At 37.6% G+C, this 22911-nt stretch overlaps 1 protein-coding gene across 1 annotated transcript; it reads right to left on the bottom strand.

Annotated features, from left to right (window-relative positions):
- Positions 1-503: 503 nt before the first annotated feature.
- On the bottom strand, positions 504-17453 carry LOC116269799 (olfactory receptor 8B4-like). Its single transcript, XM_031653864.1, is given in 3 exon segments — positions 504-606; positions 15482-15825; positions 15828-17453. Coding segments are annotated over 3 exon segments (816 nt in total). The 5' UTR covers positions 16197-17453.
- Positions 17454-22911: the final 5458 nt, after the last annotated feature.

Here is a 22911-nt window from a genome sequence, read left to right as displayed (position 1 = left end):
TAGTCTCAGCTACTCGGGAGGCTGAGGCCAGAGAATGGCGTGAACCCGGGAGGCAGAGCTTGCAGTGAGTCGAGATGGCACCACTGCACTCCAGCCTGGGCGACAGAGAGAGGCTCCGAATAAAAAAAAAAAAAAAAACAAAAAAGCAAAAAGCCGTTGGAAGGCAAAATTTGAGAAGGCTACATGGCATAGGATCTTTGTGAGTAAGTTGAAGAATAGCCTTTGGAAACATCAGTGTTTATCTACTGACTACAAGGTAATCAGTAGGCAGTTGCTGTATGATGTTACTATATCTCATCAAGTGTGCTACTGAAGGCGATGAATGATCTATTTTGTAACTACCTTTGGTGCTTTAATTGTTCTACAGAGTCCACATTACTAACCATTACTTCTGTGACTGTTTTTCCCTATTGGAATTCTTCTGTTCCAGTACTTATGTTAATAAATTACTGATCCCATGTTTCACTGCACTTGAAGTTCTTATCCTAACACTAAACTAGTCCTTAATCATTATAATTGCTGGTATATCTCCCCATGAAATCCACTGATGAAAAATTTAAAGATTTCGGCATCCATAATTCTGAGATGAGGTTAATATCAATGCACCTAGGAAAATGCACAAATAAAAAAAAATACTGTCAATTATCAGCTTATAGCAAAGTGGGTAAAATATTATGAGAAAAATATATTTATTGCTACCAAGTAGCATATGACTATATAAATATTTTTGGCTCAATCAGTCAATATTGCCAACAATACTATGAATCAATACCTATTCTTGAAATTTACTTTCAAAATATAAGAAGAGATATCATATCATATATTTCTATGGGTACAGAATATTAGAAAATTTTAATATTGATTGAAGGGTTTTGAGACTTTGAATTTTACATTCCAGAAAAGCTCCCCATCTAGAAGTGGAATATGAAAGAAAATAGAAAGATACATAGTCAGAAAGATTGGAAAGAAGAGAGGAACTCTGGAAAACCTTTTAATTGATTGAAGATTTAGTAATTTTTTAACTTTAGTAAATTAGAGGACAAATGTACTTTGCTCTATCAAATATTAAATTCATTTCTTCTTTGAAGGTATGTTTTAAGTTTTGAATAAAACGCATTTAGTACACGTCTACCCCTTCATTGAGAATCCCAGGGAAGTATCAAGGGAAGAGTTTTTGTCCATAATGTACAAGGTGAAAGAAACTGTAAAGAAAATTTCTTTGCATTTAAATTACTCTAGTATTTCATGAACAGATCCCTTTTAGTTAAACTCTGTAATTCTCTCTTTCCAAGGCAAAGGTAGCAGGTTTGTAGCCTAACAAACAAGCAGGGTGATGTGATGGGAAAGATGGAAATTAGAATCAAGCTGACCTAGACTTAAATTCAAGTTCTGCCACTTAAAAACTACTCAGCCTTGACCATTCCACTTAAACTCTCTGATGACAAAGTTTTTATTGGTAAACTTAGGATAATGATACCACCTTCTAGGTAATTGTTGTAAAGATTATATGCAAATATATACAAACAACTGCACAAGATATAGCAGGTAAAAAGTGCTCAACAAGGAGAAGTTGATATGGTTAGAATATTCCAGCATGTGGAGTGAGTTACGGTTTGTCCTGAGGAAATGTGGGCCACCAAAATTGTTCTGAGAAACAAGGATACAAGAGGAAAATATGACAATGATTTGTTTAAATTAAATTATGTAGGCAGGGAAAGTGTAGCGAAAATTGTATTTTTTACCTTGACAATCAAGGTTTTTGGTTATGATAATAAAATAAATGGTAACAATGCCAGAATGTATGTATGCCTACCTTAAGATGTATAATTGTAGGCATCATTTCCTGCTGTTTGTGACTTTAAATAAAGATTACACAGTGGTTTCTTTTTTTTTCTTAAGACGGAGTCTCGCTCTGTCGCCCAGGCTGGAGTGCAGTGGTGCGATCTCGGCTCACTGCAAGCTCCGCCTCCCGGATTCACGCCATTCTCCAGCCTCAGCCTCCTGAGTAGCGGGGACTACAGGCGCCCGCCCCCACGCTGGGCTAACTTTTCATATTTTTAGTAGAGACGGGGTTTCACCGTGTTAGCCAGGATGGTCTCTATCTCCGGACCTCGTGATCTGCCCGCTTCGGCCTCCCAAAGTGCTGGGATTACAGGCCTGAGCCACGGTGCCCGCTTTTAACTAAAGCCTTAATAACACTTACATTAGACAAAATCTCTTTTTAAAAAAGTATTGACTGCCAGCTAAAAACCATGAGGGTGAAAGTGATTAAACAATTAGTTTTCTTTTGTGTTTTTAATTTTTAATTTTCAGGGATACATAGTAGGTGTACATATTTATAGGGTACATGAGATATTTTGATACAGGAATACGATGCATAGTAATTACATCACAGTAAATGGGGTATCCATCCTCTTATGTGTTTATTCTTTGTATTACAAATAATCCTATTATATTATTTTAGTTATTTTTAGTGTACAATAAGCTATTTTTGACTGTAGTCACCCTGTTGTGCTATCAAATACTAGATCTTATTCATTCTATGTCTGTAATACTTAACCATCTCCACTTCCTTCTTTCCCCAACCTTCCAGTCCCACCCCCTCCCTGCAACCCCTGCACCCCTGCCCCCCCCCCCCGCCCCTCCCCGCAACACGCACACACTTCTCAATACTCTTCTTAGTCTCTGGTAACCATCCTTCTATTCTTCATCTCCATGAGTTCAAGTGTTTTCATTTTTAGCACCCACAAATAAGTGAGAACATGTGAAGCTTGTCCTTCTGTGCCCGGCTTATTTTACTTAACATAATGACCTCCAGTTCCATCTATGTTGTTGCAAATGACAAGATCTATTTTTTTATGGATGAATAGTACTCCATTTTACTCACTCATCTATTGATGGACACTTGGCTTGCTTTCAAATCTTGGCTATTGTGAATAAAGCTGCAATAAACATGGGAGTGCAGATATCTTCAATATGCTGATTTTCTTTCTTTTGGGTATACATCTTAGCAGTGGGATTGCTGGATCATATGGTAGCTCTATTTGTAGTTTTCTGAGGAACCTCCAAACTATTCTCCATAACATAGTGGTTGTACTAATTTATATTCTCAGAGTACCAGTAGTGTACCAGGTTTCTCTTTTCTCCACATCCTCGCCAGCATTTGTTATTGCCTGTTTTTTGGTTAAAAGCCATTTTAACTGGGGCGAGAGAGCTGGAACAGACGAAGGATGTCACAGAAGCAGTGGTTGATGGTGTTTGCCTCACAGAAGGTCAGTTTCAGCATGCACCTGGTATAGACCATGGCCCCAGAAAAGGGCTAGAAGTAAGAATCAAGCATATGGCTGGAACACATATTAGGGGGCATAGCAATGTTACACAGAAGTGGGTTATAGATGGCCATGGCCACTAGTGATCAGAGACCACTGACATCAGAACATAGCATTCAGAAATAATAAATAAATAAATAAATAACAGGGGAAAAAAGCTGAGACATGCACCCTGCATAGGAAATAATATTCTTCTCTGTTATGAAGTTCATCAGCATTTTTGGAATAAACACAGAAGAATAACAGTGGTCTATAAAAGCTAAACTAAGAAGAAAAAAGTACATGGGTGCATGAAAGTATGAACTGAATACAATTAGAGTTACCAAGCCCAAATTCCCCTACCCAGTGACCACACCCATTACTAGAAACAGGAAGAACAGGGGCAGTTAGAAATCTGTCTGGTCTCAACCCCACCATAATCAATTCAGCCACAATAGAACTATTTCCAGGAGCCATTCTTCTCTATGGAAATCTGTGAACAGTGGAGAAAAGTGTTGCATTAGAGGACAACCCAGCTCTTCCCACAGTATTTTCTCCCATAACATAGGATATTGCTGGGATGGGTTGAAACTAGCTCAACCTGGATCCACAAAATCTGCCTTTACCACTATCATGATACTTGGGTGACACTGATTTAGCCTTTTTAGAGCTTTACTAAACTAAATAGAGCAAATAGCAGTGCCACTTTAGCCTATAGCCAGTGCTGCCATATGCAAACATGATTGCTGAAACACCAAGGGATAAGGGAGAAGGGTGGACCAGGACAGAGTCCACATTCTCTCATCTCGTCATTTTTTCATTCACTTGCGTTCTCCCTTCTCTCATCAATAAAATTAGAGGCAGAGGCCATAGGACATACTCATTGTCATCTCTCCTTACATCTAAGATTGGCCATGTGACGTAGCCACATGATTAAAGGGAGAAGGGAAGCCATCTACTAGCTTCTGGAAAGGATTCACTTCATGATAGATATAAAGAGAGGTATGTGAGGAGAACTCTATTTCTTGTTGCCTTGTTTCCATCTTTGGATACAGTTGTGTTTAGATGTCATTCATGGAGCTATGACAGCCATTTTGTGATTGTGAAGTGATAAGCCTGAGGTCTAAGACTAGCAGACTGAAGACAGTGGCATGAAAAGCCCTGGTTGTTGATGAGAATGCTTAGTTACTGAACCAATCCTAGGACACTCTCCCTCCAGATTTATTGTTACATGAGGAAAAAATAGTTCCTAATTAAAATAGGTTTTTATTTGAACATTCTATAACTTGCTGCTAGAAACTTTCCAACTGACATCATCAACTGAAGGCTATGTTCTTCAGATTTTTTTTTTAAAAAATGCATTATTTTAAGAAATGAACACCTTAGAGGAAATGATTTTCCTTTCAATAAATATTGAAGAGTAAAACTAATTTAGTATGATGAGTACAAGAGTTGTACAGTTTTAGATATTAACTTTAAATACAATCTTTGGTTCTTCTTATTAGTGTTCCTTATTATACCTTTGGGATCCTTTTTTAGCTTTTATTTTAGGTTCAGGGCTGCATGTGAACGTTGGTTATACAGATAAACTCATGTCATAGGGGTTTTGTTGTACAGATTATTTCATCAAGCAGCTGTTAAGCCTAGTACCCAACAGTTATATTTTCTGCTCCTCTCCCTCCTCAAAATCATGCAATTACATGGAAATTAAACAACATGCTCCTGGATGACTTTTGGGTAAATAATGAAATTAAGACGGAAACCACTGTGGTCTTAAAATGTAAACGTTTTCCAACTTTTCCTGTATTTTTAATTGTGAGAGGACTAAGAGTTTTAAAAAATACTAAAAGTGCTAAAAACACTTAAACCAGTTAGAATAGTCCATTCACGACGTCTTATCAGCTACATGTTGAGCATCTCAAATCTGAAAATTCAACTTTTCAAACGCTTCAAAATCTAAAACTTGTTTTTCTTTCTTTAAACTTTTTTGTATTTTTCCATAAGTTATTGGGGTACAGGTGGTTTTTGGTCACATGAATAAGTTCTTTAGTGGCGATTTGTGAGATTTTGATTCACCCATCACCTGAGAAGTGTACACTGCATCCTATTTGTAATCTTTTATCCCTCACCCCTCTCCCATCCATCCCCCCAAGTCCCAAAGTCCATTGTGACAGAGCAGGAGCACCATCAACTCAGACAGTCACTTTAAGTTCCAGCTCCCTTTCTAGCCTCATTGATTTCAAAGAAATCACTTCTCTTCTAACTACAATAAGCCAGAAAGGGCAGACAGTAAAACACAGATAAGACAGCTTGGGCACAGAGAGAGGTGGGAAGAAAGTCTTTTGGGTAACTGCCAAACTTCAATAGGCCCCAGTAAAACAGTGGGCCTTAATAAGCACATTCCTTTCCCTTCAGGTGTGCTAAGATAGGAAAGCTAAAAGCAGACTCATGGGGTATGCCTGCAGCTGCAGAAAGATATATAGGGACAGTCACACAACTCTCCCTTGCAGATTAGCACAACAAAGAAACACAGAAGCAGTCCAAGCCTCTGGTAAACTCTCCCACCCTGAATCCTTAAAAGCTCTTTGTTAGAGAGTGTGGCTCTGACCTAACTCAGCCAGAAGCCCCTCTCAGGTTTGTTTTCTAAAATAAAACTGTCATTGTTGACTGTTGAACCACACTTTGTATTTCTTTCCTCTTTCTTTAATTCTTACACATTGCATCATTCTTTACTTTTGTGTCCTCAAAGCTTAGCTCCCACATATCAGTGAGAATATACGATGTTTGGTTTTCCATTCCTGAGTTACTTCACTTAGAATAATAGTCTCCAATCTCGTCCAGGTTGCTGCAAATGCCATTAATGCATTCCATTTTATGGCTGAGTAGTATTCTATTGTATAAATATATCACAGTTTCTTTATCCACTCAGAGATTGATGGGCATATGAGTTGGTTCCACAATTTTGCAATTGTGAATTGTGCTGTTATAAACATACATGTGCAAGTATCTTTTTTGTATAATGATTTTTTCCGTCTGTGTAGACACCCAGTAGTGGGATTGCTGGATCAAACGGTGGTTCTACTTTTAGTTCTTTAAGGAATCTCCACATTGTTTCCCATAGTGGTTGTACTAGTTTACATTTCCACCAGCAGTGTAGAAGTGTTCCCTGTTCACTGCATGGAACTTCCTCCAAGACAGAGCATATGATAGGTCATAAAATGAGCATCAATAAGTTTAAGAAAATTGAAATTATATCAAGCATTCTCTCAGACCACAGCAGAATAAAACTGGAAATCAACTCCAAAAGGAAGCTTCAAAACCAAACAAATACATGGAAATTAAATAACGTGCTCCTGAGTGAGCATTGAGTCAAAAACAAAATCAACATAGAAATTAAAAAATTCTTCAAACATTGAATAACAGTAATGACACAACCTATCAAAACCTCTGGGATACAACAAAAGTGGTGCTAAGAGGAAAGTTCATATCCCTAAATGCCTACATCAAAAAGACTCAAAGAGCACAAACTAACATTCTAAGGTCACACCTCAAGGAACTACAGAAACAAGAACAAACCAAACCCTAACCTAACAGAAGAAGGAAAGTAATCAAGATCAGAGCAGAACTAAATGAAATTGAAACAACAACAACAAAAAAGATAAATGAAACAAAATATTGGTTCTCTGAAACTTTTTGAGCACCAACACAATGCTCAGAGAAAATGTTCACTGGAGCATTTGGATTTCAAATTTTCAGATGTGGCATGCTCTACCCCTAAGTATGTAAAGCAAATATTCCAAAATCTGAAAAGATAAGAAATCCACAACATTTCGGGTTCCAACCATTTTAGATAAGGGATATTTAACCTGTATAACCAGGACAGAATCGTCACTCCCTCCTCTCATCATTGCTCCATTCACTTGAGTTTTCACTTCACCAGGAAAATTAGAGGCAGAGGCTTCAGCAACCTGGGTGCTGGCTTCTAATACAGATTAGACCCAGGTGGGATGGGAGAAAACAACACTGTTTCTAATCCACAAAGGACCAGCATCTAGGAAATGTTAAATTACTGCACATGTCATAGAATAAAAGACCTACATCTAGAACAAGGAGAGTTCTGTCTATGGAGAGAAATAGTAGTAACTGAGGTACCACTCTCCCAAAGGCCCCTAATGTCTATGAATCTTCTCTGATCCTCCACCATTTTTATTTGAGTGTCAGAAATGCACAAAATTGGAAAGAAAGTGGTGTATCTAAGTCTTAGATTACCACTTAAAATGTGGAGGACCTATGCTAAGAGAAATACACAAGACCCACAGAGAGGAACACTGCATGATCTCACCTAGACATGGAATCTAAAATAGTCAAATTAATAGGAGCAGAGAGTAGGGTATTTATGGGTTTCTAGGGGCTGGTGGGAGGGGAAATTTTGCTAGATCTTAAAATTCACTACATATTTCAGAATATAATCCATGGCAAAACAGAGCGAACACCGGATCTTCAGGAGAAAGCCCTACAAATTTCAATTGCCATAAAAAGTAAGAATTTTCTTCTGTACCAAAATGAATACAGTGTGAAAAATTAAGCTAATGCTCCCTATGAATTAAGGCATGTAGTTATGTGGCTGAAGTAGGTCCATATCACAGCGTGGACATTTTCCCGTGGAAATTAATGTTTGAGTAGTAACATAGGTAAATAGCACCCTCTGATGGGAACTGTCGACTTAGACAAGATTTGTACTAAATAAAAGAAAAAAGATGTTCTAAGGAATAATCCAAATGAAGACTCTTAAGTAGGGTAGAGCATTGAATTTTGACTCAAAACTCAATTAAGATTCTTGGAATATATGTCTAATTTTAACAACTGAAGAAAATATTATAAAATGAAATCTGGTGGAAGAAAAGTTTGATAACTGTTTTGTACTCTCCTTTCACTTCCCCTTCTGTCACCATGAAAAGTATTTGAGCTCATGAGTTTTAGAAGCTAAGGCAGTTCTCTCAGTGTTTCAAGAAAAGAAAGCACTGAAAAACTCTTTCTCTTTCCTCCCCACCTTCACTCTTCCTGTTCTGGATGATAACAAATGGTGAATATAGTCATCTGAAAGCATTTTACCACCACCTCTACCTTTATTTTTGTCTGTTAACCAACAGGAATAATAGCCCTTAAAGAAGAGATGCCAAATTAGCTGAGCATGGTGGCAAGTGCCTGTAATCTCAGCTACTCAGGAATCTGAGGCAGGAGAATTGCATGAACCCAGGAGGCAGAGGTTGCAGTGAGCCGAGATCACGCCATTGCACTCCAGCCTGGATGACAGGGCAAGACTCCATCTCAAAAAAAAAAAAAAAAAAAAAAGATGCCAGTGTAGTAAGAAGCTCATGTAAATAACAATTGAAAGAAATTAAAGAATTAGAGAATAGACACAAATTCACTGTACTTACTAGATTATACATGCATGCACGCAAGCACACATACACATAATTTATGGTCACTTTATTTTTGGCAGGGATGCCTAGACAATTAAATGGAGACAGCAGTCTTTTCAACAAATGGTGCTGGAAAAACTGGATGTTCATATTCAAAATAATAAATTGGACACCTACACTATAAAAATTAACTGAAAGTATAATCATGCATCTAAATTTAAGAAGTAATATTATAAAACACGTTGTGCACATGTACCCTAGAACATAAAGTATGATAAAAAATAAATAAATAAAAAATAAAAAAATAAAACTCTCAGAAAAAAACATCAGAAAAGACATCATCAAGAGAGTTAAGAGACAATCCACAGAAGAGAAACGTTTTCAAATCATATATCTGATAGGATCTAGTATCCTGAATACACTGAGTATTGTGACAGCATAAACATATTAAAAGACAACCCAATTTTAAAATAAGGACAGTGATAAAACATTTGTTCAAAAAGATATTTAAAAAAACAAATAAACACAGAAAAAGATGCTCAATATCATTGGTAATGAGAGAAATGTGAATCGAAACCACAATGAAATATTACCACACACAAACACTAGGATAATTATAATTATTTAAAAAAGATAAGCATTGGTGAGATGAGGTTGTAAAAGAAGTTGTCACTGGTGGGAATATCAAATAACGCAGCCACTTTGAAAACCAGTCTAGCAGTATCACAAGCCTTAAAAATAGAATTACCATATAACCCAGTGCTTTCTCTCCTAAGTATGTGCCTAAGAGAAATGAAAACCTATGTCCACATGAAAACTTGTACATGAATGTTCATTAGCACCATTACTCATAATAGCTGAGAACTAGAAAAATCCAAATATCCATTAACTGATGAATGGGTAAACAAAATGTGGCATATTCATACAATGAAATATTATATGATAAAATAAAGGAATGAAGCACATTTGTAAGTTACAACATGGATGAGCCATGAAAATGTTATGCCAAGTGAGGAAAGCCAGTCACGAAAAACACATGTTATGTTACTCCAGGGATATAAAATGCCCATAGCTGCAAATCCACAGACAAAACATCCCTAGAAAGTAAATGGGTAGTTGTCTAGGGTCGGGAGTGGAAGATAGGAGGACAGTGGCTAAACGGCTTGGGGTTTCCTCTGGAGGTGACATGAAGGCCCTTAAATTGATTATGGTTATGGTTGCACAGTTCTGTGAGTAAAGCCAAAACCATTGCATTGCACACTTTAAATGTGCGAATTACATGGTATGTTAGTTTTATCTAAATAAAGCTGTTTCCAGAAAAAAAGAGTAAACTTTACATACATGAAAACATGAAATAAAACAGAAATCAGATAATATTTTTAAGTGAATGAAAATGTAAATACAACATATGAAAATACATGAAACATAGTTAAATACAATGCTTACATGGCAATTTATGGCACCCAACTGCCTATGTTGGAAAAGAAGAGAGGTTTCAAGTTAGACATAAACTTCTATCTCATAAAGTGTCAAGAATAAAACATTTTAAATTCAAAATAAGCAGAAAATAAAAGAGTAAAGATAATGGTTGAAAAAGTGGGAAACAGAAGAAGAATATATAAATAAGCTCATTTGAAAGCTGTGTTTTTTACATGAATAAAAGTGATATTCCTCTAACTAGACAGTTTGGGCAGAAAAGGAAAAGATAAAAATTAGCAATATCAGATACATCAGAGAATGTGGCTACAGAGCCTACACACATTAAAGGAAAATAAGGGAATATTATGAACCAATTTACAGTTATTTAATTTGCAAACCAATGAAATAGACCAATTATTGAAAGATGTAAATTGCCATCATTGGGCAAATGAACTTATATAATATGAAAAAATATGTATGCCCTCATTCTGATGCCCTTAAGCTAAGCACAATGATATATGATATACTACAAATGTATATAATGGGATTGTATATTGACTTTTATCCTCCTGTAGACACTGGAGGAAATCCCCCATCTTGTACTTACTACATGAGAATACTCTCTGCCCTGGTTTGCACTGGATTCTTCTGTATGTCTTATACTACTTCTGCCGTTCCTCTTCTGTATAAACCATTCCGTATTAACAAGCTGTTCCCATAACTCGAGCCTTTATTCTCAATCTCTGTTTATGGATTAGTTAATTGCTCCCTTTAAGCAGAGCTTGGGCTTTGTAAACTTATTGTATTATGAAACATAGCATAAATATATATATATATGTAGATGATATAGATGTAAAAGTGTACAAAGTATATACTTCAACAAATTTTTATAAAAAGAGCAGCTTTTAACCACCATACAGATCTATAAATCAAAAATCGCCAGCACCCCAGGGCCCTCCATGTGCCCCTTCTTGATCGTAGCTCCATCCATTTTTAACATTTCCCATCCTGACTGTGTGGCAGTCACTCTATGGCTTTGCTTTATAACTTTATAACTAACTAGAGCATCTTTGTCATCTGTATCCTGCAGAGAGAAGGACAAAGAGAAGGTGGAAATGGCACACATTGGCCTTGCAACAGTGTGCATCACGTCTGGAACTCAGTCGCATGCAAGAGCACACTGCAAGAAAGACTGGGAAATGTATGTTTCGCAGGAAGAGTGAACAGCATTAATCTCTGCCACACTGGTATATAATCATATAACTATCATTATATCAGTGTCTGCCAATTATCATTAATGCGAGATTAAATAAGACATTAAATGTGTAAAAACTTACTGCTCACCCTGGAACTTAGTAAGCACCAATAACAATCATGATTTATCTAGGTCATTCTTATTTTTTTATTTATTGTATAGGCCAGAAGAAAATAAGAACACACTCACATATTCTAAATTGAATCACAGAACTATGAAATATGAAATATGAAGAATACTCATAAGACTTTTTTGCTTATTTGAGTATTTTGCTTTTATTTGTATTTCAAGACACTTTTATTTACTAAAAATAATATTCATAATTAACTGATGTTTAAAGTAGAAAAATTTTGTATAACTAAAAAGAAAATAAAACCCTGATCAATTTAGAATCCAACACCCAAGTCCTGATCCCAGCTCTACCACCTGTATGTTGTGATTTGTAACAAGCCACGAACATCTCTGAGCACCAGACCCATTACCCGTGGCACTGGATCTAAGATTCCCTCCCTCATTTGCCTCCCACTTCTCCCTGAGGAGCACAGAGACTGACAGATGGGACAGTGTAGAGGAAACTGTGTACAACTCTCCTCCAGAGAGAAACTACAACACCTGGACATGTCTCAATACTGATGTTTGCAGTGGGTTAATTCAACTCTATGGCAGAAGGACTTTAAACAGTGCAAGTGATTGCACCAGCCTCGCCCTCACTGAGGAAGATTAAGTCTCTGCCCTCAGATGTAACATTTCATGACAATGAGTGACAACTTAATGTTTAAAGGTATTTCTTGGCAGGGCGTGGGAGCTCACGCCTGTAATCCCAGCACTTTGACTGGCAGATCATGAGGTCAGGAGTTTGAGACCAGCCTGGACAACATGGTGAAACCCCGTTTCTACTAAAAATACAAAAATTAGCCAGGCGTGGTGGCACACGCCTGTAATCCCAGCTACTTGGGAGGCTGAGGCAGGAGAATCACTTGAACATGGGAGGAAGAGGTTGCAGTGAGCCAAGATCACCACTGCACTCCAGCCTGGGTGACAGAGCAAGACTCCGTCTCAGAAAAAAAAAAAGAAGAAAGTATTTCTTTTGCACAACAAAGCCCTGCAGATAAACTACATACTTGATCTGGTGCAAAGCTTAATTAACATTGAGTGACATGTCCCAACGCTAGAGAGAAAAATCGACGGTGCCAGATTTATGGGATTTCTCAGTTTTAGATTAGAACATATTTTTAATTTATCTTTTCTGAAAATAGAACTGATTTCATCTGCATTTTGAGGATCTTCACATGAAAGATCAGTGACCCAGTTTAATCCACCTCTTTGGCCACTTTAAACAGTGATAAAATACATAAAGTATGGACACACCTCTGAAATGTCCACAGAATACCAAATAGCACAGATATTATTTACTTATTTAAATACTTTTTTTTAACTAAGGAAAATAATTTTATCAAAAGGGACAGCAAATAAAAGAAATGATGAAAGGAAACCTCCAACCAATTTCAACTATTTTATAAGAGTAGAATTTGTTAAGGGTTAAATCAGGCATGTTGATACTAGGGTCAGCAATCAGGAATGAGTGGCGGCCATCTCAAACCATAAGTCAAAAATTTAGCAATGCTGAATATCAAAAACTAACAACAAGCCGACGAACAAGTTAAGCTAAATTTTTTAGTACCAAAATATTGAATGGAGATTAGAAAAATGGAAAAATAGTAAATACGATTATAGCTATGTTAGAAAATAGTTGTCGATTTCCATATCAGACTGATGATTTTTGAGTAGTCATATTTTTGTCTGATTGCCCAAAGGAAAAATAATCTACCCTCCTATTCCAGAAAAGACTGATATGATTTGTTAAATTTGGTAAATCAGCTTTTTTTCAAATTATCATATCTCTCTCAGCTACAGTTTGAGGTTTTCATAGCTTAAAATCCATATGGAAGGAACACATGAAAACCAAGAAAAGCCAAGTGTGATTTGGCTGTTCCTAGGACTCCCAGACCTCTGGGATTAATATCAAGGAATTTCAGCTTTTACTGCACTAAGATAAATCTTATGATCTCCACAATTCGCTAGAGCCTCCAAGGAGAGAATTCTAAATAAGGGATTTCACTTTCCATCATTTTACTTTCTAAATTCTGTCTTCCTAAGCAGAATTTCAAACACCACTCACTATTTTTTTTAATCAAGAAGTTACTATTCCTTCTCTACCTGATTCTCCACAAATGTGGCAACAGCTTTTCCACTTGCATTCCCCAAATAGTAATACCATGTGCATATTATAATTGTTATTGAAGCTTAATTGAGAATACAAGATACAGTGCTCCACAGACTAGAATATAAATTCAGATTACTCACAAAAATTAGAAATAGTAAAAAAATTAAACAACAACAGAAAATGAAAGTGGTTTCTGCAGTCTTGCTGACCATTCTCTATACAGCGATTTCATTTATCAGCCGTGGGTCTCTTGGGGTCCTTTTCACTCCCATGCCTAGATCTCTGAAATAAATGATCCTGATAACATTTCAAAGTCATTTTTTTTATTTGCTGAAAAACTCACCTCTCTATGTGACTTTATACTAGCTTAAAAGATGTCATCTTTCCCAACAATAAGAACCATCAAACTATTTTCCTAAACAAACATCAAAGAAGCGATACCCACTCTGTTAGAAATTTATGTAAAATTCTGGAACAAAGCACAGTCAATTTCCAAATTAGAAATGTTTTCTTATATTCCATGTTAACTGAAAAAAAATAGTAAAACAGAAACAAAATACACTAAGAAGAGCAGTGGACTTGAAATCAGAAGGCAAAATGTTTAGTCTAGACTTTTTCATTAAGAAGTTGTGTGACTTTAAGTAAATCATTACCGTGAAGATCTTCACTTTCCCACCCATGTAATAAAAAAGTGTTCTTCTTTTATGTGCTGGTTTGTGTGTAGAAATAAATAAGAAAACTATATGGCAAAAAAAAAAAAAACGCTTAATCTATGCTGTTTAAAGCTGCAAAGTAGGTTATACCTACTAGTCCTTAAGAAACTTTCCATCTCTAGCTTTTAAAGGAGACATATGTTTGCCCAGAAGAGGGTGGAAAGATGGTAGCAGAAACAGACTGTCTGATTTCCACCCCCAGTGGCAAACGGTGAATAACAATTTCCACCCCTCTGACAACACAGTGATTCGAAAGTGTTAATTTGCTTGATCATTTGCAGATCATTTATCTTTTCCTAGAGGAAAGAGTAATGTTAAAAATGACAATATAAAAATATAGATTTCTTCCCTAATGCTACTACTATACAAGAAAAAATGTGAGGAGAAAAGAATTATACAAATAACGAGGAAAGGAGAAAAACATGCTCTATGAAAAGGGGAAACAAATTATTGAGAGAAGACTCCAATTTTCTTCACTGTAGTAAGAAATAATTAAGGTAAGAAGAGTACTACGAAAATATCCTAAATAACAACAGAAGCTCCCTGTCCTAAAACTACATGCACAGAAAGATACTGTTTCTAGTCAAAACTTTTTCCTACTAGGGTTTTTTCTCAGGGAAAGTTGAACATTTTATTCATCAAACTGTAGATTAAGGGGTTCATCAAAGGAGTTGTATTGGCGTACAAGACAGAATAAATCTTTCCCTCATCCATGGACCCAACAGAAGATAGTTTGAGACACATAAATGCACACGATCCAAACTACAGAGAAACAGCAATTAGGTAGGAACTGAAGGGTTCAAAGCTTTGGACCTGCCCTTCTTGGAGCTGATGTGGAGGATGATAGAGAGGCTGCAACCACAAGAGATAAATGTGGCCGGACGCGGTGGCTCACGCCTGTAATCCCAGCACTTTGGGAAGCCAAGGTGGGTGGATCACGACGTCAGGAGACCGAGACCATCCTGGCTTACACGGTGAAACCCCGTCTCTACTAAAAAAATACAAAAAACTAGCCGGGCGAGGTGGCAGGCGCCTGTAGTCCCAGCTACTCGGGAGGCTGAGGCAGGAGAATGGCGTCAACCCGGGAGGCGGAGCTTGCAGTGAGCCGAGATCACGCCGCTGCACTCCAGCCTGGGCGACAGAACGAGACTCCATCTCGAAAAATCAAAAAAATTAAAAAATAAAAATAAAAAAAGAGATAAATGTGGTGACAATGGAAAATGATGGCTACTGCAATGGAAGCCACCAGCTCTTTGATGTAGGTACCAGTGCGGGAGAGCTGGAGCAGAGGGAGGATGTCACACAAATAGGGATCGATGGTGTTTGCATCACAGAAGGTCAGTCTCAGCATGCATCCAGTGTGGGCCATGGCACTAGAAAAGGCCAGCAAGTAGAAACCAAGCATAAGGTGATAGTACACTTTAGGGGACATGGCAATACTATACAAAAATGGGTTACAGATGGCTACATGGTGATCACGGTGACATAGTGATCATAGGCCATTGAGGTGAGCACATAGCATTCAGAAACATCAAAAAGAAAAAAAAAGAAAAGCTGGGACATGCACCCCATGTAGGAGATAATATCCTTCTCTGTTATGAAGTCCATCAGCATTTTGGGTGTAAACGCAGAAGAATAACAGAGGTCTATGAAGGACAAGTTAAAGAGGAAGAAGTACTTGGGGGTGTGAAGGTACGAATTGAGCACAATGAGAGTTACCAAGCCCAAATTTCCCAACACAGTGACCATACACATTACTAGAAACCGGAAGAACAGAGGGAGTTGGAGATCTGGCTGCTCTGCTAACCCCAGCAAAATGATTTGAGTCATGAAAGAGTCATTTCCAGGAACCATTCTTCTCTAAGGGTATCTGCGGACACAGGATAAAAAAGCTTCCATTCAAGAGTAACACAGTTCTTCCCACAATTTCTCCTCCCATAAGAGTAGAGTATATGCTGGGATTATTTGAGACTAGCCTAATATGGACTCACATAATCTGCCTTTGCCGCTGTCATGATACTGAATGACACTGACTTCTCCTTTATCGAGTTGTAGGTAGCCAAATACAGCAGAGAGTAGCATCACTTTAGCCTAATAGCATGAAGGCCAGTGCTACCACATGCAAACATGACTGCTGAAAGACAAAGGGAGAAGGGAGAAGGGTGGACCAGGGCAGAATGATTTATCCCTCATTTCTTCATTTCTTCATTCACTTGAGTCCTCTCATCACCAATAAGCTTAAAGGCGGAGGCCATGGCAACCTAGTGCTGGCCTCTAATGTAGATTCGACTCAGGTGGTGCATAGAAACAAAGAACATTGCTTCTAATCCAAAAGCAAGGGACCAAAGTCTAGGAGAGGCCATGTGACTGCCCCACGTCACAGAATCAACGTCCTACATCTAGAACAAGGAGAGTTCTGTCTATGGAGAGGGAAGTTACTGGTTAGACACTTCGACCACTGGGTTCACTGGTGTCTCTGAACATTATCTGCTCCTTTGAACAGAGTTTTCCACTGGTTTCACCTGATGATCAGGACAGCATTGAATGGGAATGTAAATATCATATCTTCGAGCCCTGAACTTCCATCTCAAAACAAGGAAGACACAAATGTACATGGAATTCAGAAACACCCTCCTTAGGCCAGAAATCCTTAGTGTTTTCTCATCCGTATTTGCCACCATCGTCCTGGAAGGGCAATTTCAAGCTCTGAGGCTTTAGTTTCTTTAATTCTAAGATACAGACCAGAATTAAATTTCATTGTGTCCTAAAATTATTCTGAATTATGCATTATTATTTTTAGTATAAATTTGATTCCTCTCTAGCAGCAGACAAAAAAAAAGTCTTTGTTATTATCCTTTCTGTCACGTGGTGGGACATAATAGATTTAATGTCAATTTAATGATATAATGTACCTTGGTATATATAGTGTTGAAGCTTCCTCAGCCACTTCCCTAGGGAATATGGTTCAGGTTTAAGCAAGATGAAGGCTTTGTATTTATACCCTGGACTATGATTTATCTTTTGTTCCTTAGAGACTCAATATTTTACTCAAGTTTTCCTTCTCCCAAAGGACTGTACATCCCCTAAGGCAGAGTGAAAATAAACTCCCATCTCCCCATAACCTTCACATCTGATGGGAATTCTATTTCATTAGTTCGTTCTTTTTTTGGCTCATCCTGAATGGAAAGTTTTCACAGGATCTGCCTGCAACCTTCCTTATTTCTTTCTCTTTTTTTTTTTTTTTTTTCAGACAGGAGTGTCACTGTATCCCCAAGACTGGAGTGCAGTGACACCATCACCGCTCACTGCAGCATCGACCTCCCAGGTGCCAGTGATCCTCCCACCTTAGCCTCTCGAGTAGTTAGGACTCCAGAGACGTGCCACTATGCCCGGTTAATTTTGCTTATTTTTTGTAGAGATGGAGGAGGTCTCCCTATGTTGTTCAGGTTGGTCTTGAACTCCCGGCCTCAAGCAATACTCCCACCAGGGTCTCCCAAAGTGCTGGGATTATAGGCCTGAGTCACCACACTCAGTCTTCCTTATTTCTTTATCAGAAATTTTTCTAGGTGGCTTAGTCTGATCAGGCCGCTATGACAAAACATCATCAACTTGGTGGCTTAGGAAAAACAGAAATTTATTTCTCACAGCTCTGTAGGCTGAAGGCCAAGATCAAGGCCCCAGTGTTCAGTGTGAGGTGAGGCCCTGCTTCCAGGTAGACAGCTGCCTTCCTACTCTAACTACACATGGCAGAAAGGGCAAAGGCTACCTCTGGACATCTTTCACAAGGATGCTGATTCTGTTCAAGAGGGCTCTGTCTCCATGACCATCTACAAAAGACCCCACCTCCTAATACTGTGGCTTTGAGGGTGAGATATTTAATGCATGAATTTAGGGGAGACCTACATTCAAACTACAGCACCAAGATGGCCGTAACTCACTTCAGTTGTCTTGGATGGGGTATCTTTTAAAAAAATTAATATCTTAATTCCCTTTTAAAGTTTTTACATCTAAACACCTACTAGAAATTTCTACACGAGTGTCCTGCTGAGTCCTAAATGTAACATTTCGCTAATGAGGTCATCAATATATTCTCACCATAGCAGTTCAGAGTTTGGGCTATGTAGTTACAGGAAATGTGTGGGAAACCCATTCCCAGGCTTACTAACTCAGGCTATTTATTTAGTCTTCCTGTACCTTTGGTTTACATTTGTAAAATAAGAATGTTAAAAAATAACACTATTCATAGGATTTTTATGATGATTAAATGAAAGAAAGTAAACAAAGTGGTTAGAACAGTGGTAAATAGGCAATAAATATCAGCTGTCACTATTTCTGTTCTCATAGCTTCTGGTACCTCCTTTATCATTAGACTCATCAGATGTGTGTGTGTGCATACGTGTGTGTGTGCACCAAGGCATTGCTTTTCTCCTAGGCTAGAGTGCAGTGACAGGATCACAGCTCGCTGCAGCCTTAACCTCCTGGGCTCAAGCAATCCACCTCAGCTTCCCAAGTAGCTGGAGCTACAGGTGCATGCCACCATGCCTAACTAACTTTTGTATTCTTTTGTAGGGACAGGGTTTCACCATGTTGACTAGGTGGCCTCGAACTCCTGGGCTCAAGGGATCTGCCCTCCTAGGCCTCCCAAAGTGCTGGGATCACAGACGGAGACATTTTTGTTCCCTTTAATTTCTGTGCTACCCCTATATACTATAAGTTCTATGAGGATAAATATCATTTCTACCTTCTTTAATATTTCATACTTTGTTCCAGGTGCTAAGTGTGGTTCATAGCACACAGTGTGTACTAAGTAAATATTTGTTGAAAGTACATTGTTCTCTGGCCAAAACCGTTCAGAATATTTTCTACACCTTTCACATGCTAAAGAGCAGACTTTACAACCCCAACAACCTCCAGTCTTTTCCCTCAGCTACTACACAATTGCAGGCACATTTTAGTTTCTAACTGAACTGTGCTACTGAATTACAGTGGCTCCTAACTAACAAAATATCATAGACTAGAGAATAATTCTAATCTCTTCTCATGTACTTACTCTGTTCAGCCATCTACATTGCTACTGGAGTAAACTCTGAAGGCGCAGATCTCTCTCTCTCTGTAGCTGAAGAACTTACAATGGTTCTCCATTACCCACTGGGCAATCGAATCTATGTAATAAAAATATGTTTTAAAATGATGATTCTAACCTTGTTTAAAATTGAAGCAGAAATTGAGTCAGGGTTAGCGTTCATGAGAAGCCATGAAAGAACTATTATGATTGGTCGAAGTATTTTGAACACATTAAATATTGTGCAAACTAAGCCTTCGTAACAAATATAAGACACAAAATGTTAGAAATATTTACATTTTAGAGAACATGGAAATTTTTTAAAAAGAAAAAAAAAATAACCAAATGGTATAGTGAACAAAGAATACCACACAGGTGACCAAAGATTATATTTAAAATTTAAGTTTAAACCTAAGCAAACTTTCCTTCTCATCATAATAAATTACTGTTTCTCTCTTTAATGTTTACTGAAAAAGAGGCAGGAATCACCTTAAGATGTTCATCTGCTGAAACTATATATACATACATACATGCACACACATATATATTATATATAATATATATAAAATATATAATTATATATACACACACACATATATATGCAGTCATGCATCACATAATGACTGGATGTGTTCTGAGAGATGCATCGATAGGCAATCTTGTCATGCACACATCATAGCGTGTACTTACACAAACCTAGATGAAATAGCCTACTACAAACCTAAGCTATATGGCATTGCCTATTGCTCCTAGGGTACAAATCTGCACATCAGGTTACTATACTGAATACTGCAGATAATTGAAACACAATGGCAAGTATTTATGTATCTAAACATAGAAGAAGTAAAGTAAAAATAAATGATACAAAAAATTTAAAATGGTATACCTGTATAGAGCACCTACCATGAATAAAATTTGCAGAAATGTAAATTGTCTAAGTGAGTCAGTGAGTGAGGGGTGAGTGAATGTGAAGATCTAGGACATTACTGTACACTACTGTGGACTTTATATAAACACTGTTCACTTGGTCCACACTAAATGTATAGAAACGTTTTCTTTCTTCAATAATAAGTTAACCTTAGTTTACTATAACTTTTTTCTTTTATAAGCTGATTAAACTTTTTAACTTTTTAATTGTCTTAAAGTAACACTTAGCTTATAACACAAAGACACCGTGCAGCTGAACAAAAATATTTTCTTTTTCATATCCTTATTCTATCAGCATTTTTACTTTACAAATTTTTATTATCTTTACACTTTTTAAACATTTTTGTTAAACTCTAAGACAGAAGGACACACACATTACCTTAGGCCTACACAAAGTCAGGGTCACCAATATCACTGCCTCCCACCTCAACATCTTGTCCCCACTGGAAGGTCTTTAGAGGCAATAATACACATGGAGCTGTCATCTCCTATGATAACAATGCCTTATTCTAGAATATCTCCTAAAAAAATCCTACTGGTGGCTATTTTACAGTTAACATCATCTTTTATAATTAGAAGGAGTGCCCTCTACAATAATGATAAACAGAACAGTATACTAAATACATAAAACAGTAACATAATTGCTTAAAATGTTACGCATTATACTGGCAGCACAGTAAGCTTGTTTACATCAGCATCATTACAAATTTGTGAGTAATGCATTGAGCTGGGCTTTCAGTGGATACAATGTCACTAGGTGATAGAAATTTTCCAGTTCCATTGTAATATTATGTATATGTGGTCCTCTCTTTGACCAAATTTTCCTTATACCTTGAATGACACAAGTATATTTCATTGTATTGTGCTTCACTTTATTTTGCTTTCCAGCTACTGCGTTTTTTACAAATTGAAGGTTTGTGGCAACCCTCCATCCAGCAAGTCTATCAACATCATTTTTTCAACAGTACGTGCTCACTTTATGTCTCTGTATCACATTTTGGTAATTTTTGCAATATTTCAAATTTTTCATTATTACTATATCGTTATGATAATCTGTGATCAGTAATCTTTGATGTTACTATTGTGATTGTTTCAGGGCACCACAAACCACACCCATATAAGATGGAAAACTTAACTGATAAGTGTTATGTGTGTTCTGACTGCTCCACTGGCCAGCAGTACCCCATCTTTCTCCCTCTCCTCAGGCCTCCCTGTTGCCTGAGACACAGCAACATTGAAATTAGGCCAATTAATAAGCTTGACCATGACCTCTAAGTTTTTAAGTGAAGGAAAGAGTCATATCTTTCACTTTAAATCAAAAGCCACAAATAATTAAGCTTAGTAAAGAAGACATGTCAAAAGCAGAGATAGGCTGAATGGTAGGCCTCTTGTACCTGTTAGCCAAGTTGAATGCAAAAGAAAAGATATTGTAGGAAATTAAAACTGCTACTCCAGTGAACACATGAATGATAAGAAAATTAAACAGACTTATTGCTGATATGGAGAAAATTTCTGTCATCTAGGTAGAAGATAAAACCAACCACAACACTCACTTAAGCAAAAACTTAATCCAAAGCAAGGCCCTAACTGTCTTCAATTTTATAAAGGCTGAGAGAGGTGAGGAAGCTGCAGAAGAAAAGTCGAAAACTTGCAGAGGTTGCTTCATAAAGTTTAAGGAAAGAAACCTCCTTCATAACCTAAAATGCAAGGTGAGGCTGCAGGTACAGACATAGAAGCTGCAGCAAGTTATCCAGAAGATCTAGCTAAGATCATTGATGAAGGTAGCTACGCTAAACAACAGATTTCAATGTAGATAAAACAGCTTTCTATTAGAAGAAGAGGCCAGGCTTGGTGGCTCATGCTTGTAATCCCAGTACTTTGGGAGGCCGATGTTGGCAGATCACCTGAGGTCAGGAGTTTGAGACCAGCCTGGTCAACATGGTAAATCCCTGTCTCTATTAAAAATACAAAAATTAGCTAAGTGTGGTGGTGCATGCCTGTAGTCCCAGCTACTAGGGTGGCTGAGGCACGAGAATCACTTGAACCTAGGAGGCGGAGGTTGCAGTGAGCCGAGATTACATCGTTGCACTCCAGCCTGGGTGACAGAGTAAGACTCTGTCAAAAAAAAGAAGAAGAAGAAGAAGGAGAAGGAGGAGAAGGAGAAGGAGGAGGAGGAGAAGAAGAAGGAGGAGGAGGAGAAGAAGAAGAAGAAGAAGGAGGAGGAGGAGGAGAAGGAGGAAGAACAAGAACAAGAACAAGAGCAAGGACAAGAAAATAGATGTTATCTAGGACTTTCATAGCTAGAGAGGAGATGTTAATGCCTGGTGTCAAAGCTTCAACAGACTGACTGACTTTATTATTAGGAGCTAATGCAGCTGGTGACTTTATGTTGAAACCAACACTCGTTTATCATTCTGAAAATCCTAGGGGCCTTAAGAGTTATGCTACATCTACTCTGCCTGTGCTCTACAAATGGAACAACAAAGCCTGAATGACAGAAGATTTGTTTACAGCATGATTTAGTGAATATTTTAAGTCAACTGTTGAGACCTACTGCTCAGAAAAAAATATACATTTGTT

The sequence above is a fragment of the Papio anubis genome, chromosome 12 (assembly GCF_008728515.1).
Source record: "Papio anubis isolate 15944 chromosome 12, Panubis1.0, whole genome shotgun sequence".
Lineage (NCBI taxonomy): Eukaryota > Metazoa > Chordata > Mammalia > Primates > Cercopithecidae > Papio > Papio anubis.
This window is presented reverse-complemented; position numbering and strand designations above follow the sequence as displayed.